Source organism: Scyliorhinus canicula, chromosome 18 (assembly GCF_902713615.1).
Source record: "Scyliorhinus canicula chromosome 18, sScyCan1.1, whole genome shotgun sequence".
In the NCBI taxonomy this organism is placed as follows: domain Eukaryota; kingdom Metazoa; phylum Chordata; class Chondrichthyes; order Carcharhiniformes; family Scyliorhinidae; genus Scyliorhinus; species Scyliorhinus canicula.
Window position 1 is genome coordinate 7,204,718 of NC_052163.1, and position 15,389 is coordinate 7,220,106.

General features: G+C 51.9%; 1 protein-coding gene across 2 annotated transcripts in view; it reads left to right on the forward strand.

The window, feature by feature from the left end:
* The window catches only part of LOC119953425 (sodium-coupled monocarboxylate transporter 1-like), a 75,599-nt gene that overhangs the window by 58,894 nt on the left and 1,316 nt on the right, over positions 1-15,389 (forward strand). Inside the window, exons 14-17 of one of the 2 annotated variants that reach the window (XR_005458015.1) lie at positions 1,385-1,590; positions 5,400-5,503; positions 6,617-6,722; positions 8,870-8,938. Coding sequence is in view for 1 of the 2 variants with exons in the window: in XM_038777688.1 (XP_038633616.1) it covers positions 1,385-1,590; positions 5,400-5,503; positions 6,617-6,717; positions 8,870-8,938 (480 nt within the window). In the remaining variant the exon portion in view is untranslated. The remainder of the gene's footprint in view (positions 1-1,384; positions 1,591-5,399; positions 5,504-6,616; positions 6,723-8,869; positions 8,939-15,389) is intronic. The other variant, XM_038777688.1, reaches the window with a different exon arrangement.

Sequence of the window (15,389 nt, forward strand, 5' to 3'; positions counted from 1 at the left end):
CCCAAGGGCGAGATCCAGATCGAAACATCTCACAAGAGTCCATTAAATCTCAAAAAGCGTTTCGAGCATCGCAAATCTCGCGAGAGGCTCATCCCAACACCAAATCATCATGCACGGCAAGGCCATTAAATTGTGCCCTGGAACTATGGGACAGTTTAAAAATAAGGGGATCACCCATTAAAATGGAAATGAGGGAAAATCATTTCACTCAGGAGGTTGTGATTCTTTGAAAGACTTTTCCTGAAAAGGTAATGGAAGCAGAGAATCTTTGAATATTTTTAAGGCAGTGGTGGATAGATTCTTGGTAAACAGGGGGTGACAGGCTGTCGGTGGGTGGGACACTGATTTGAGGTTACTATCCAATCAGCAATGATCTTATCAAATAATGAAACAAGCTTGTTTCATGCATTTATATGTAAACATATAGATCCATTAAAATTGTGACGGTTGTGTCAAAAAAATCTGACAATGTTTTATTCTCTTAATTCACCTGAACTCCACTTGTTTCCAACCAAATAAAGACGGTTCGAACTGTCCAGTCATACAGCTGGGCGGCACAAATCATCAATGTGTGTGCATGAACCTGCTGGTGTGGCATTGTAAAGTCAAAACAAGCGTTGCAAAGTCGAAACAGGCATTGCAAAGTCAAAACAGGCGTTTCAAAGTCGAAACAGGCATTGCAAAGTCAAAACAGGCGTTGCAAAGTTAAAACAGGCGTTGCAAAGTCGAAACAGGCGTTGCAAAGTCAAAACAGGCGTTGAAAGTCAAAACAGGCGTTGAAAGTCGAAACAGGCGTTGCAAAGTCGAAACAGGCGTTGCAAAGTCGAAACAGGCGTTGAAAGTCGAAACAGGCGTTGCAAAGTCGAAACAGGCTTTGAAAGTCGAAACAGGCGTTGCAAAGTCGAAACAGGCGTTGCGAAGTTGAAACAGGCGTTGCAAAGTCGAAACAGGCGTTGCGAAGTTGAAACAGGCGTTGAAAGTCGAAACAGGCGTTGCAAAGTCGAAACAGGCGTTGCAAAGTCGAAACAGGCGTTGAAAGTCGAAACAGGCGTTGCAAAGTCGAAACAGGCGTTGCGAAGTTGAAACAGGCGTTGCAAAGTCGAAACAGGGTGCCATTTAATCAAAGTTGTGATTGCCATTCACCATAATGCAAATGTTGTAAAGTCGAGGACTGCATGGAAACACTTTCACTATTTTTCCAGGGTTTCTGTCATAGTTATGGCAGCAGATTGGGAGAAACCCTGAGAGGCTTCAGTTGTTTATGTTCCAGTAAAACAATGTTCAGTGAAGCTGACCACTGAAACTGGAGAAGGCAAGGTAATGGATTTGCCCATAATTCTATACAATGTTCTGAAGAAGCCTTTTCTTTATTTTATTAATCCAGGGAGCATTTGTGGGTATGGTGATTAGCTCGATCTTCAGCGTGTTTTTTGGAGTTAGTTCTCAAATGTACCCACCTGACAATAGGTTTACAAGGAAGCTCCCGACGTCTACGTCAGGCTGTCACCTTCACAATATCACCATGACAAGCTCCACAAATGTAACATCTTTACTCACAACCATGGAACCATATCCAGCACCAGAAAAAACGTAAGTCAATTTGCTTATTAAAATCAGGTAGAAATATGTCATTAGATGATCATGATTCTGTAGTTTGCAAATTCAACGGGCGCAAACGACTGGCCGCGTCCCGCTGGAACTGGGGCACGACGCGGTTGGTAGATCCCGGGAGAGGCCCCGCCTGGGATTCCCGGTGGCCGTTACGCGTCACGAAATCCAACCCGCGATCTAGGTCCCGCCCACAATGGTGGTGCCACCTTGGCACTGGCATCCTGGCACTATCACCTGAGAATCCCGACGGTGCCACTCAGGTGCCAGCTTAGCACTGCCAGGTGCCCAAGTCCGGGATCACACCTCTTTAACCTGTGATTATCCCTCTCCCTGGATCTGTAATGATTTGATTACCTGCAAATGCTCGCATTCCAAGCATTGTCCAGCATCTCTGACTTTGTCTATATAAATGTTTCTGGATCATACCTCTCCATTCACCCGAGGAAGGAGCAGCGCTTCGAAAGCTCGTGTTTGAAACAAACCTGTTGGACTTCAACCTGGTGTTGTAAGACTTCTTACTGTGCTCACCCCAGTCCAACGCCGGCATCTCCACATCATACTTAAAAGATGGGTTTGGAGGTTGTGTCGGGCGCGGGGGGGGTGGGGGGGGGAGGGAATCAGGCTGCCATTTTAAAACATTCCCATCTCTTCCTGCATGAGGAATTCCCACCGGGAGAATGCCGTTAGATAGCAGGCTGACACGCACCGGGAATGACTCCGCTAATCCTGCCCAAAACAGACTCGATTTTTTTTTTAGTTAGACTGCGCCCAGCTAAACAGCAAAATCTATATTGTGAGTAATAAATTCCAGCATCGGGTGAGGGAACTCATTGAAAACTTACACATTTGTTGTTCCTTTGGAAGTGTGGCCAGAAAACATAACAAACTCTTCGAGGCTTTTTGACAGGTAAAAATGCTCAGAAACCGTTTCCTCGGATAAGAGAGTCTGGAACTAAGCATTATTAGATCAGAATTAGGGGTTGGTCATTTAACGGAGATAAGAGTTTGTACAAGCTTTATGAGCCCTTACCCTATAAAGTCAGAGGCTTACTTTGGGGAACCGAGAGAGACTTTTAAAATTTGTTTGTGAATCACTGGCAATGTCTGATCTGAGGGGTATCTGAGCCTTGAATAAATTCATGAAGTGAGTATGCAGAGCCTTTCGAGGTGAATAATTCCACTGATTTTCAACACCCCTGGGGAAGGCACTGTGGCTGTGCTAACACCACGTGGTCTGCAGTGGTTCAAGAAGGTCATCGGCATCATCTGCCCAAGAGCAACTACAGATGGTTAATAACCTCCTGTCTTGCCACTGTTATAGAAACAAATTTTAATAGCCTCTCTCAGTGTCCCAAAGTAAGGCCCTGACTTTAACGGAAAGGGCTTGTATGGTATGTACAAACCGCAAAACAAGTGGCAGAGCTGCGGAATCCTGTGGAGGGCTGGCTGACCTTCACAAAAGGGCCTCAATACCATGATTTTCACCAGAGTCTTAGCCAAAACTGCCAGATTGGCTCCCTCACAGTGAGTGAGATCAGGGTTAGCAACTGAAGACTGGGGACTGCAGGAATGGTCTCTGTTTTCAGCTAAGGTCAAAGGTGGCGATGTTCTCTGATGACTGAACAGTGTTCACTACCATTCCTAATTCCTTGGATAATACTCAGATGCAGCATGACAAAGCCCAAATTCCCTCCACCATCAGTATCTACAGACCAGGGTCTGGATTCTGCAAGTCTCCGCTCAGAGACGTTGGTTTTGATGCTGGGGTGGGGACATAACCCCATTTTTGGAGAATCCAACCCCAGAAACTTAAGTGGATAAATACTGCGGCTACCAGAGCAGGTTATTCAGCTGAGCAATATGGGCAGGGAAAATGAGGTCAAGTGCTGTTGGGTGGATGGGGAGAAGGGATAAGGGAGGCCCAAATCAGGCTCACTTGGGAGACCCAAAAAACTACTCCTCCGCTCATGGCACACAAAAACACCTTAAAAAAGTGAACTTCCTTAGAGCCTGTTCTGGTCCGCACTCCCTCTCCTGGCATTTCAAGCCTGAAAGGAAAATTATCAATGTTCTTTTAGTTCAGGCATTGAAGCAAAACACTTCTCTGCCTCACGACACCAGCAGTGGGATATCCAATGCGGCGGAGAACCAGACAGCCAGACGAAATGGGGATTGGTGCCGGGTGCTGGTGGGCGCCGATCCCTTTGTGATGCACCCCACTCCCACCAGCTGGGAGAAGGATCAGGGCGACTTAGCTGGGCGGGAACCAGAGCCTGCAAGCCCCCGTGGTTCTCTGCTCCTCTGGGCCGGGAATCACATGGATGAAGATCACTACTGGTATTTACCAGCATAGCCCTGATGTGGTGGGCCTTGCAGTGCACCAAGGGAGTAACTCCTGAAGGGAGTTGCCCTGAAGGTCCATCCAAGGGCAACCTTCCTCCCCACAATGCACGACACGCCCACGCCTCCCATACCAGGTGCCCCACTATTCCCCCCCACCCCCAAAATAGGAGACCCCCAAGGACCCCTCAAAGCAGGAGACCCCCTAGATAAGGAGACACCCCATAGACCCCCCAGAAAATAGACCCCCTGTCTGGAAGCTAAACAGCAGTCCAGACAGGGGCAGTGAAAAACAATCACTGTTGTAACACTCACCTGGGCAATACACCGACAGGCTCAGACAGAGGAAACACCACGTGTCCATTCCAGGAAAGAGAAAAAGAGTGGCCTGTGTTTAAATCCCTCAGCAAGCCATTCATTCATATCTCTTGGGTGGGGGAGGAACAGAAAATCCATGGATGGGGGCCTGATTCGCAATCTGGCCAGCCGCAGGACCTCGCTATTGGGCTGATACTCAAAATGGCGACCCAATAGCGGGATTCCCTTGGGAATGCCTCGCATTCCTCAACATGCAGAAATCTGGATGGCAAGGATCACCGAATTGCCTCCTGTGGGAGCACTAATCAATTCCAATTCACCTCCGGCTGGAGAACAGTGGGCAGGATTATCCGTTGCCCGATGCCAACATCGTAACAGCGATCGGGTCGAGAATCCCTTTTGACAGCAAAATCGGGGGCGGTGCCTGTTTTCAGATGCTCCGCCCCCTCCAAAACAGCGGCATCAGGCAGTACGCCGCACGGCGCTGGGACAGCCTCAGGACGTCACCTGAAGGCTCTCCCCTGATGCCCCGTCCCCACTTGGCCGAGTTCACGATGGCGCAGATCACTTGTGCTCTGAGTTTTCATCAGCGCTGCCACAGTCCGGGGGGTGGGGGGCATGCCGCTGTCTTTGGTGGCTTCAATGGGGGCTGGGGGGACTGGTGGGAGGTGGTCCACGGGGGCACTATCTGGCAGGTGGGGTCCATGCGCGGTCGGCACCATGTTGTATGGCGCGACCACAGCAGGCTGTCGCCCTGCGCATGCGCGGCCGTGGACCCAGCTATTCTCCGGTCCTATTTGGCACAGGAGCCGGGAATTTTACCCGCCGATGCTTCTAGCCCCTCACCGGTCCCGGAATCAATGAGGGTTCGACTGTATCTAAAGAGGCAACTGGCAGCTCGTGCCAGGAGTCTGCTCATATGTTAGAAGAGTTCTTAGCACTGGGACATGATGGGAAGTGAACAGATTTGGGGTGGAAGAATCACTGCACTTACCAGCCCACTCCCAAGCCTGATTTTCACAAAGCAGAGAGGAGTTGAATTCTTGTAACTTTGAATTTATGGTAATTTAATAAGCTGAATGTTCAATATAGAATGTCTATTATGAGTAAGTTTTTAAAATGTACTTTAGGATCAACATATTGGAAGAAATGGCCTCCTTGTCCTATGGATATTACACCCCAGTTGGTTGCCTGACTTCAATTATAATTGGTTTGCTAGTCAGTATGGTTACCGGTAAGTAAAGTAAAATATATCTCATTTAGAAGCTGTGTTGTCAGTCTTGATGGTTGGTGTTAGTCTCGGTCAATGCACCTAATTATTCATTTTGTTCTTCTACTTTGTATGCCACATTTACATAATCTGATGACAGGCTGCACAATTCTGAGAGTTCATTCTCTCGGAGGCAAATAAGGACAATTACTGCAGTGAGAGATTGTGAAATAGTTTATCCTCCAGTCCGATAATAAACGCAGTTCAATCTGTTATGTTGTTTTCTTTGATTTAATTGAAGGTTGGACATTGGCATTACTCTCCTCCCAGGTTATTATGGATTTTATTTTAATTATCGGATGTCTAAAAAGTTAAAACGGGTGGGATTCTACAGCCCCCCCAGCCGCGTATTTCTCAGTAACTTTGCCGGGAATCCCACCGGAGGGAGTGAGCTGCCGGCGGCACCAGTGAATCGCACCGTGCAGAAGGGACTTTAGTCGGCGGGCCAGTTGCCTTAATACTCTGTATTCATTTTAACCAGCTGCTTGACTATATTTCATGGAAATAGGCACTTGGCAAAGCATGATGGGTATTTAGCCTTATTTTTAGTCAAGTTCTGTATGAAACAGTCAGAAGGTCATACAATGTAAACAAGCGTACAGCTGCACATTGTTTTGTTGACAGCAGACAATTATTATTTTTCTTAGGCGAGGAACTCAAGGCCTGTTATTAAACTCTAACTCCAGCCAGCTCACTTTTATGTCTTTTTGCTAATCTAAATAATGCCTTTTGTCCTAGATATTGTTTACTTTATCATATAAATTGCTTGCCTTACCTTTGTAAAGCAGGGACATTTGGAATGACTGTGGTCTCTCTAATCCCCCCACGAACTTTGTGTTAAATAAAGAACCTTTGGCGAAAACCCAAAGTGCTGACTTATATTTCTTCAACACACCGTAAGCGAAAAGCCGGAGAATTCCAACCATTTTTTTGTGATATGGTTCCATAAAATATTATTCGAGCTGGTTAACATTTTGTGAATCACATTTTGTCCAAAAATTAGGAACTTCAAACTAGCCTTTCTTGTAGTTAGTTGAATGTAATACCATCATTAATAATTCCATTTCCTTAACACAGGAGGAACTAAGGATGTGGATGAATCTCTCATTGCTCCTATATATCATACCATTCACAAGTTCATCTTCAAAAAGGAGCCATCTGCACCATTGCCTGAATCAGTAAGGTGGTTCTTCCTCTTCTTAGGCAGAACCTCAGGAGATTTGATGAGTTTTGAAATAAGTCCGATAATAAGTCCAATAAACGCTCTGCGGTTTCTACAACATGAGGGGCAGGTGGTGCTTGGAGGGTTGGGTAGATTAGTTTCTGGGAGGGTTTGTGTACTCTGTGAGACCCCACGATTGGCCACATTGTACTCCTGACAAAGTCTCTCAGTGCCTTCCCAAATGAACCTTCTCCACTTTAGCTGGTCACAAGCCCAGAAATCACATGAGATGGGCAGAATACTTGACCTGTTGAAGGATGGACATCCCAAAAGCATTTGTGTTGTCCTCCAGGGAGTCTCCGGCCATCACCAACTTCCAAGTAGCGAAGTTGCTTTGGGAGTCTGGTGTCAGGCATACGAACTAGATGACCTGTTGAGCAGTTTGAAATGATTAGCCCCTCCATGCTGGGCATGTTGGCTTGGGAGAGGAGGCTGCTTTGGATGATCTTTCTTGCCACCAGGTTGGGGGAATCTTGCAAAAACACCAAAGGTGATTTTTCTCTAGCACTTTGAGCTGCCTCCAAGTCTCCGAAGCATAAGGGTTAGTAGAGACCACTGCTGTCCAATAGCCATGACCTTGAGCCTCCACCTCACTTGACAAATTGGCTTCAGTTTTCTCCCATTGCCGAGGACTCCAAATGCTTTTTTTTGCTGCCATTGGCCACAGCCTCAGTTTGCTGGCATCACTCTCAGTTTGTGAAGGTTCTGGATAGAGGTCCCACTTCTGAGACTAGGGTTTGATTTTAATCTAATCAAAAACCAATCACTTCCATACAAACAAACTTGGGCTCTTAATTCCTTATTTAGACTGACCCGTGTCTGTATTACTGTCGGTGTTCTGGACTGTTGGAGGTGCCAGCTTTCAGATAAATCATTGAACTGAGAACATGTCTGACTTTTTCAGACAGATGTAAAAGAACTTCTCTGAGAGCAGAGAGTTCTCCCTGTTTCCAGGCCAAAATTTATCCCCAAACTACACCTTAAATATGTCACCTGATCATTTATCTAATTGCTGTATGTGTGAATTTCCTTCTGTGCATATTGGCTGGCATGCCTCCCCGCATTATAATAGCAACAACACTTCAGGAGTACTTAACTGTCTCTTTGGTACATTGGCACATCCTGGGGTTGTGTGAGGGGCTACATAGCTGCAAGTTTCTTTCTTTGCTTAATGCTTTATCAAATAGTATTTCCACTTTGGAAGGTTTTTATATATCCAAACCTCTATGCCTCTGTGTTCCTTTATTCATGTTTTCAAATGTTTTTCAGCTTTTACTTACCAAAATGTATTACCTCATACATCCCAACATTAACTTTGATTTTGCATCTATCTGTCCCATCTATCAACATCCTGCTTAACTCATTGACAGTCCTCTCCAAAGTTAACCAAACTCTATTTTTATTATCGTACAAATATATATATATGAAGATGTCGCACCATACTTCACATCCCTCCAATTTCTAAAAACATTGATGAAGTTTGATTAAGGCTTTCGTTTCTTTAAATCCCGATCCGTGCTGCATTACTAATGTCATGCTCCTCCTTGTAATTAACAAACATCTTCTGCAAACATTTTATTAAACATCTTTTGAAAATCCACTGCATTTCCCCTATCAATTGACCAATATTCTCACTGTTAGTTCCAGAGTTGTTATCTTAAGTTTCACTGAATATTCTCACCCCACCTATATTTTTCTTACTTGTTTCCTCCTGAAAGCAGGAACATGTAGCTCCCAGGCCTGTCATCAGCTAAGCCCTGTCTCAGTGTTATTATTTCACATTATACCTACCTATTACACATACCTATAATTCTCCAATTTGATTTCAAATGCCTTCTGCATATTTGCTTGTTTGTTTTGCAATCTTTTTCTCTCCTTCTTCTGAATTCCTTTTATTTTCTTATCTTACCTGTTTAGACAACTTTTTGCTTTCCTTCTTTTCATTTAGTCTTTGACCTGCTTAATTTTATTTGCTAATCTAGAGGTTAGTTATTCAGCATGCCAAACTTTCTTCTGTAAATGTGGTCATTTTGTCTGATTCCCAATTGAAATTGTTGCTGCGATGGGGGAAATACTGAGTAATAGTCATTGCAATTCTTTATCCAAAGGGCATACAACTGTTAGAATCCACTCCTGAAAAAATGTTCAGTACTGGTCACTATCCGTCCAGTTGGAAGGTAAGAACACATGCTGCTTGTACTAAATACAAATCTCTAATTACAAACATACAAAATAAGACACAATTGGCCATATGGCACCTCAAGCTTCCTTGCCATTCAATAAGATCATGGTTAATCTGAGTTCCACATTCCGTACCTACCCCTGATAATCCATGATTCCGTTGCCCACAAGAATCTATCTAACTCCTCCTTCAAAATATTCAGTGACCCCGGCTTCATCGCCTCCTGAGGCAGAGTCTCAAACCCTCAGGGAAAATAATTCTCCTCATCTCTGTCCTATAAGGGCAACCCCTAATTTTAAAACCGTGCCCCCTAGTCCTGGATTCAGCCACAACAGAGGAAACATCTTTTCAAAGTCCACCTTCTCAATAGCACTCAGGATCATAGATACTTCAACCAAGTCGCCCCCTCATTCTTCTAAACTCTAGCCTTTCCAGTCTATCCTCATTAGACAACCTGCTCAATCCAGGCATCAATATAGTAAACCTCCTCTGAACCCACCCTTTAACACATTAAGGATTCCAATCCTGCACACAATATTCAAGTTGCGACTCCATGCCCCGTGTAACTGAAGCACAACATCCTGACTTTTATGCTGAATTCCTCTCATAATAAAGGCCAACATTTTAAAAATTAAGTCATGAGGTGTGGGTGTCACTGGCAAGCCCATCATTTATTGCCCATGCCTAATTGCCCTTTGAACTGAATGGCTTGCGAGGTCCATTTCAGAGGGCTGTTAAGAGTCAACCACATTTTTAAAAATTCATTCTTAGGATGTGGGATGTTCATTCCAGGTTTTTATTGAATTAAGATTGTGCAGTCTGCCGTGGTGGGACCCAAACCAGGGTCCCCAGTGAATTACCCTGGGTCTCTGGATTACACGAGCAAAGATACGACTGCATCACCACGTCCCCCGAGACTTCTTATCAATGCTTTGTGACTCATGCACAATAACTGCTAAATTCCTCCGCACCTCGGCATTCTGCAGTTGTTCTCCATTTGTAAAACTTCAAATGAAGTTACTGTGAAAAGCCCCTCGTCGCCACATTCCGGCGCCTGTTCGGGGAGGCTGCTATGGTATCACTCTGCTTTTTTATTCTTCCTGCTAAAGTGAACACCATCACACTTTCCCACATTATACTCCATCTGCCTGATTTTGTCCACACACATCCTATTGATATCCATCTGCTTGTGTCTCCTTCAGAACATACATTCCTACGTATCTCTGTGTCCTCTGCAAATTTATCTACCAATGCCTTCACTCCCCTCATCCAAGTCATTGCAATCAAAGAATAAATAGTTGTGGAAAATATTTTTATGAATGTTTACATTTAATCTATGGTATAATTGTACCTTTGAAGAATGATGGTGCATCCTGAACTACACAAAAAGATTGCAGCCCGCACCCTGGAAAACTTCAGGGAGGGGTTACTTACATTTCAGAGCAGATCTCTTGGCATTTGCCAGGGAATGGCTTGGAGGTGAACAGAGTTTGGAGGCAGAAGACCTCAGATGTCTGCCACAGTGTAGTATGGCTTTGGTGTGTGTGTGTGTGAGAGAGATGGGGGGGCGGGAGGAGTAGCACGGTGCTTGTGCGGAAGTTGGGGTGGGGGGAGGCATTTTCCCAGTGCTAGTGTAGGGGCTGGGGGTGCCTGCTGTTTGTGCGGGGGGGGGGGAGGGGGTGGGGGTATCTGCTGTTTGTGCGGGGGGGAGGGGGCTGCCTGCTGTTTGTGCGGGGGAAGGGAGGGGGTGGGGGTATCTGCTGTTTGTGCGGGGGAGGGAGGGGGTGGGGGTATCTGCTGTTTGTGCGGGGGAGGGAGGGGGTGGGGGTATCTGCTGTTTGCACAGGGGAGGGAGGGGGTGGGGGTATCTACTGTTTGTGCGTGGGGAGGGAGGGGTGGGGGTATCTGCTGTTTGTGCAGGGGAGGGAGGGAGGGGGTGGGGGTGCCTGCTGTTTGTGCAGAGGGGGAGGGGGTGGGGGTATCTGCTGTTTGTGCGGGGGGGAGGGAGAGAGGGGGTGGGGTATCTGCTGTTTGTGCGGGGGGAGGGAGGGAGGGGGTGGGGTATCTGCTGTTTGTGCGGGGGGAGGGAGGGAGGGGGTGGGGGTGCCTGCTGTATGTGCGGGGGAGGGAGGGAGGGGGTGGCGGTATCTGCTGTTTGTGCGGGGGGGAGGGAGGGAGGGGGGGGGTATCTGCTGTTTGTGCGGGAGGGAGGGAGGGGGAGGGGGTGGGGTATCTGCTGTTTGTGGCGGGGGGAGGGAGGGAGGGGGTGGGGGTGCCTGCTGTATGTGCGGGGGGAGGGAGAGGGTGTGCGGGTATATGCTGTTTGTGCGTGGGGAGGAGGGAGGGTGGGGGTGCCTGCTGTTTTGCGGGGGTAGGGAGGGAGGGGTGTGGGGTTATCTGCTGTTTGTGCAGGGGAAGGAGGAGGGGATGGGGGTATCTGCTGTTTGTGCGGGGGGAGGGGGGGTGGGGGTATCGCTGTTTGTGCGGGGGGAGGTGGGGGTGGGTGCCTGCTGTTTGCGGGGGGGAGGGTGTGGGGTGCTGCTGTTTGTGCGGGAGGAGGGGGAGGGGTGCCTGCACTGGTTGTTGCGGGGGGAGGGGGGGGGTGCCTGCTGTTTGTGCGGGGGGGGGGTGGTGGGAGGGATGGGGGTATCTGCTGTTTGTGCGGGGGGGGAGGGGGTGGGGGTGCCTGCTGTTCGTGCGGGGGGAGGGGGAGGGGGTGCGGGTGCCTGCTGTTTGTGCGGGGGGGGGGGGGTGCCTGCTGTTTGTGCGGGGGGAGGGGAGGGGTGGGGGTATCTGCTGTATGTGCGGGGGGTGGGGAGGGAGGGGGTGGGGGTGTCTGCTGTTTGTGTGGGGGGAGGGAGGGGGTGGGGGTATCTGCTGTTTGTGCAGGGGGGGAGGGAGGGGTGGGGGTGCCTGCTGTTTGTGCGGGGGGAGGGAGGGAGGGGGTGGGGGTGCCTGCTGTTTGTGCGGGGGGGAGGGAGGGAGGGGGTGGGGGTGCCTGCTGTATGTGCGGGGGGAGGGAGGGGGTGGCGGTATCTGCTGTTTGTGCGGGGGGAGGGAGGAAGGGGGTGGGGGTATCTGCTGTTTGTGCGGGGGGGAGGGGGTGGGGGTGCCTGCTGTTTGTGCGGGGAGGGAGGGGGAGGGGTGCCTGCTGTTTGTGCAGGGGAAGCGAGGGAGGGGGTGGGGGTATCTGCTGTTTGTGCGGGGGAGGGAGGGAGGGGGTGGGGGTATCTGCTGTTTGTGCGGGGGGGAGGGGGTGGGGGTGCCTGCTGTTTGTGCGGGGAGGGAGGGGGAGGGGTGCCTGCTGTTTGTGCGGGGGGAGGGGGTGGGGGTGCCTGCTGTTTGTGCGGGGGGGGGGGTGGGAGGGGTGGGGGTATCTGCTGTTTGTGCGGGGGGGGGAGGGGTGCCTGCTGTTTGTGCGGGGGGGAGGGGGTGGGGGTGCCTGCTGTTTGTGCGGGGGGAGGGGAGGGGGTGCGGGTGCCTGCTGTTTGTGCGGGGGGGGGGTGCCTGCTGTTTGTGCGGGGGGGAGGGAGGGGGTGGGGGTGTCTGCTGTTTGTGTGGGGGGAGGGAGGGGGTGGGGGTATCTGCTGTTTGTGCGGGGGGGGAGGGAGGGGTGGGGGTGCCTGCTGTTTGTGCGGGGGGGGAGGGGGTGGGGGTGCCTGCTGTTTGTGCGGGGGGGGAGGGGGTGGGGGTGCCTGCTGTTTGTGCGGGGGGGTTGGGGTGCCTGCTGTTTGTGCGGGGGGGAGGGAGGGGGTGGGGGTTTGTGCGGGGGGGAGGGAGGGGGGGGGGGTTTGTGCGGGGGGGAGGGGGTGGGGGTGCCTGCTGTTTGTGCGGGGGGGGGGGGGGGGGGGGGGGTTTGTGCGGGGGGGAGGGGGTGGGGGTGCCTGCTGTTTGTGCGGGGGGGAGGGAGGGGGTGGGGGTTTGTGCGGGGGGGGAGGGAGGGGGTGGGGGGAGGGGGTGGGGGTGCCTGCTGTTTGTGCGGGGGGGAGGGGGTGGGGGTATCTGCTGTTTGTGCGGGGGGGAGGGGGTGGGGGTGCCTGCTGTTTGTGCGGGGAGGGAGGGGGAGGGGTGCCTGCTGTTTGTGCAGGGGAAGCGAGGGAGGGGGTGGGGGTATCTGCTGTTTGTGCGGGGGAGGGAGGGAGGGGGTGGGGGTATCTGCTGTTTGTGCGGGGGGGAGGGGGTGGGGGTGCCTGCTGTTTGTGCGGGGAGGGAGGGGGAGGGGTGCCTGCTGTTTGTGCGGGGGGAGGGGGTGGGGGTGCCTGCTGTTTGTGCGGGGGGGGGAGGGAGGGGTGGGGGTGCCTGCTGTTTGTGCGGGGGGAGGGAGGGAGGGGGTGGGGGTGCCTGCTGTTTGTGCGGGGGGAGGGAGGGAGGGGGTGGGGGTGCCTGCTGTATGTGCGGGGGGAGGGAGGGGGTGGCGGTATCTGCTGTTTGTGCGGGGGGAGGGAGGGAGGGGGTGGGGGTATCTGCTGTTTGTGCGGGGGGGGGGGGGGGGGGGTGCTGCTGTTTGTACGGGGAGGGAGGGGAGGGGTGCCTGCTGTTTGTTGCAGGGGAAGCGAGGGAAGGGGTGGGGGTATCTGCTGTTTGTGCGGGGGAGGGAGGGAGGGGGTGGGGGTATCTGCTGTTTGTGCGGGGGGGAGGGGGGTGGGGGTGCCTGCTGTTTGTGCGGGGAGGGAGGGGGAGGGGGGCCTGCTGTTTGTGCGGGGGGAGGGGGTGGGGGTGCCTGCTGTTTGTGCGGGGGGGGAGGGGGTGGGGGTGCCTGCTGTTTGTGCGGGGGTTGGGGGTGCCTGCTGTTTGTGCGGGGGGGAGGGAGGGGGGGGGGGTGTGTGCGGGGGGGAGGGAGGGGGTGGGGGTTTGTGCGGGGGGAGGGGGTGGGGGTGCCTGCTGTTTGTGCGGGGGGGAGGGAGGGGGTGGGGGTTTGTGCGGGGGGGAGGGGGTGGGGGTGCCTGCTGTTTGTGCGGGGGGGGAGGGAGGGGGTGGGGGTTTGTGCGGGGGGGGGGGGGGGGGGGTGGGGGGAGGGGGTGGGGGTGCCTGCTGTTTGTGCGGGGGGGAGGGGGTGGGGGTATCTGCTGTTTGTGCGGGGGGGAGGGGGTGGGGATGCCGCTGTTTTTGCGGGGGGGAGGGGGTGGGGGTGCCTGCTGTTTGTACGGGGGAGGGAGGGGGTGGGGGTATCTGCATTTGTGCGGGGGGGGGTGGGGGTGCCTGCTGTTTGTGCGGGGGGGAGGGGGTGGGGTGCGTGCTGTTTGTGCGGGGAGGGAGGGAGGGGGTGGGGGTATCTGCTGTTTGTGCGGGGGAGGGATGGAGGGGGTGGGGGTATCTGCTGTTTGTGCGGGGGGAGGGGGTGGGGGTATCTGCTGTTTGTGCGGGGGGGAGGGGGTGGGGGTGCCGCTGTTTTTGCGGGGGAGGTAGGGGGTGGGGGTATCTGCTGTTTGTGCGGGGGGAGGGGGTTGGGGTATCTGCTGTTTGTGCGGGGGGGAGGGGGTTGGGGTATCTGCTGTTTGTGCGGGGGGGGGGGGGAGGGGTGCCTGCTGTTTGTGCGGGGGGAGGGAGGGGGTGGGGGTATCTGCTGTTTGTGCGGGGGGAGGGAGGGGGTGGGGGTATCTGCTGTTTGTGCGGGGAGAGGGAGGGAGGGAGGGGGCTGCCTCGGTCCATGTGGAGGGAGTGGTTCCCCGTATATGTGGCAGGAAAGGGGGAGTATTTATTTCCTGATGAGTTCCACACAGCTCATCAAACCCATGCACTGTCTGTTAAAGCCCAAATCCTGATGGTGTAAATATGATACTGCCTCTTGTCAGCCCAAACCTGACTATTGTCCAGGTCTGGCTGCATTTGCATGTGAACTGCTTCAGTGTCTGAGGAGTGGTGAATGGTGCTGAAGATTGTGTAATCATCAGTGAACAGCCCCATGTCATCGAATTTACAGTGCAGAAGGAGGCCATTCGGCCCATCGATTCTGCACCAACCCTAGCCAAGCCCACACCGCCATCCTATCCCAGTAACCCCACCCAACCCAAACCTTTTGGACACCAAGGGAAATTTAGTGTGACCAATCCACCTAGACTGTGGGAGGAAACCGGAGCACCCGGAGGAAACACGCAGGAAAGGGGTAGAATGTGCAAACTCCACACGGACAGTGACCCAGGGCCGGGGTTCGAACCCGGGTCCTCAGCGCCGTCGGCAGCAATGCTAACCACTGTGCCACGTACCGCCCCACCGTGCTGTCCACTTTAATATTACCTAATTAAATTGAAGGCTAAAATTTGAGTGTGCATAATCTGGCATTAGTACTAAATTTATTTTATTCACAAAGTTGATTTTGTTTTTCTGCTTGTGAAAGAAAAGAAAACCTGTGCTAAGTGATAGATATTTAATTATTCCATTTGCTCAAATTAAAAGCCTATTGATGTTTAGAGGAGCTACATTTTTAATTATGCCCATTTATCTCAATT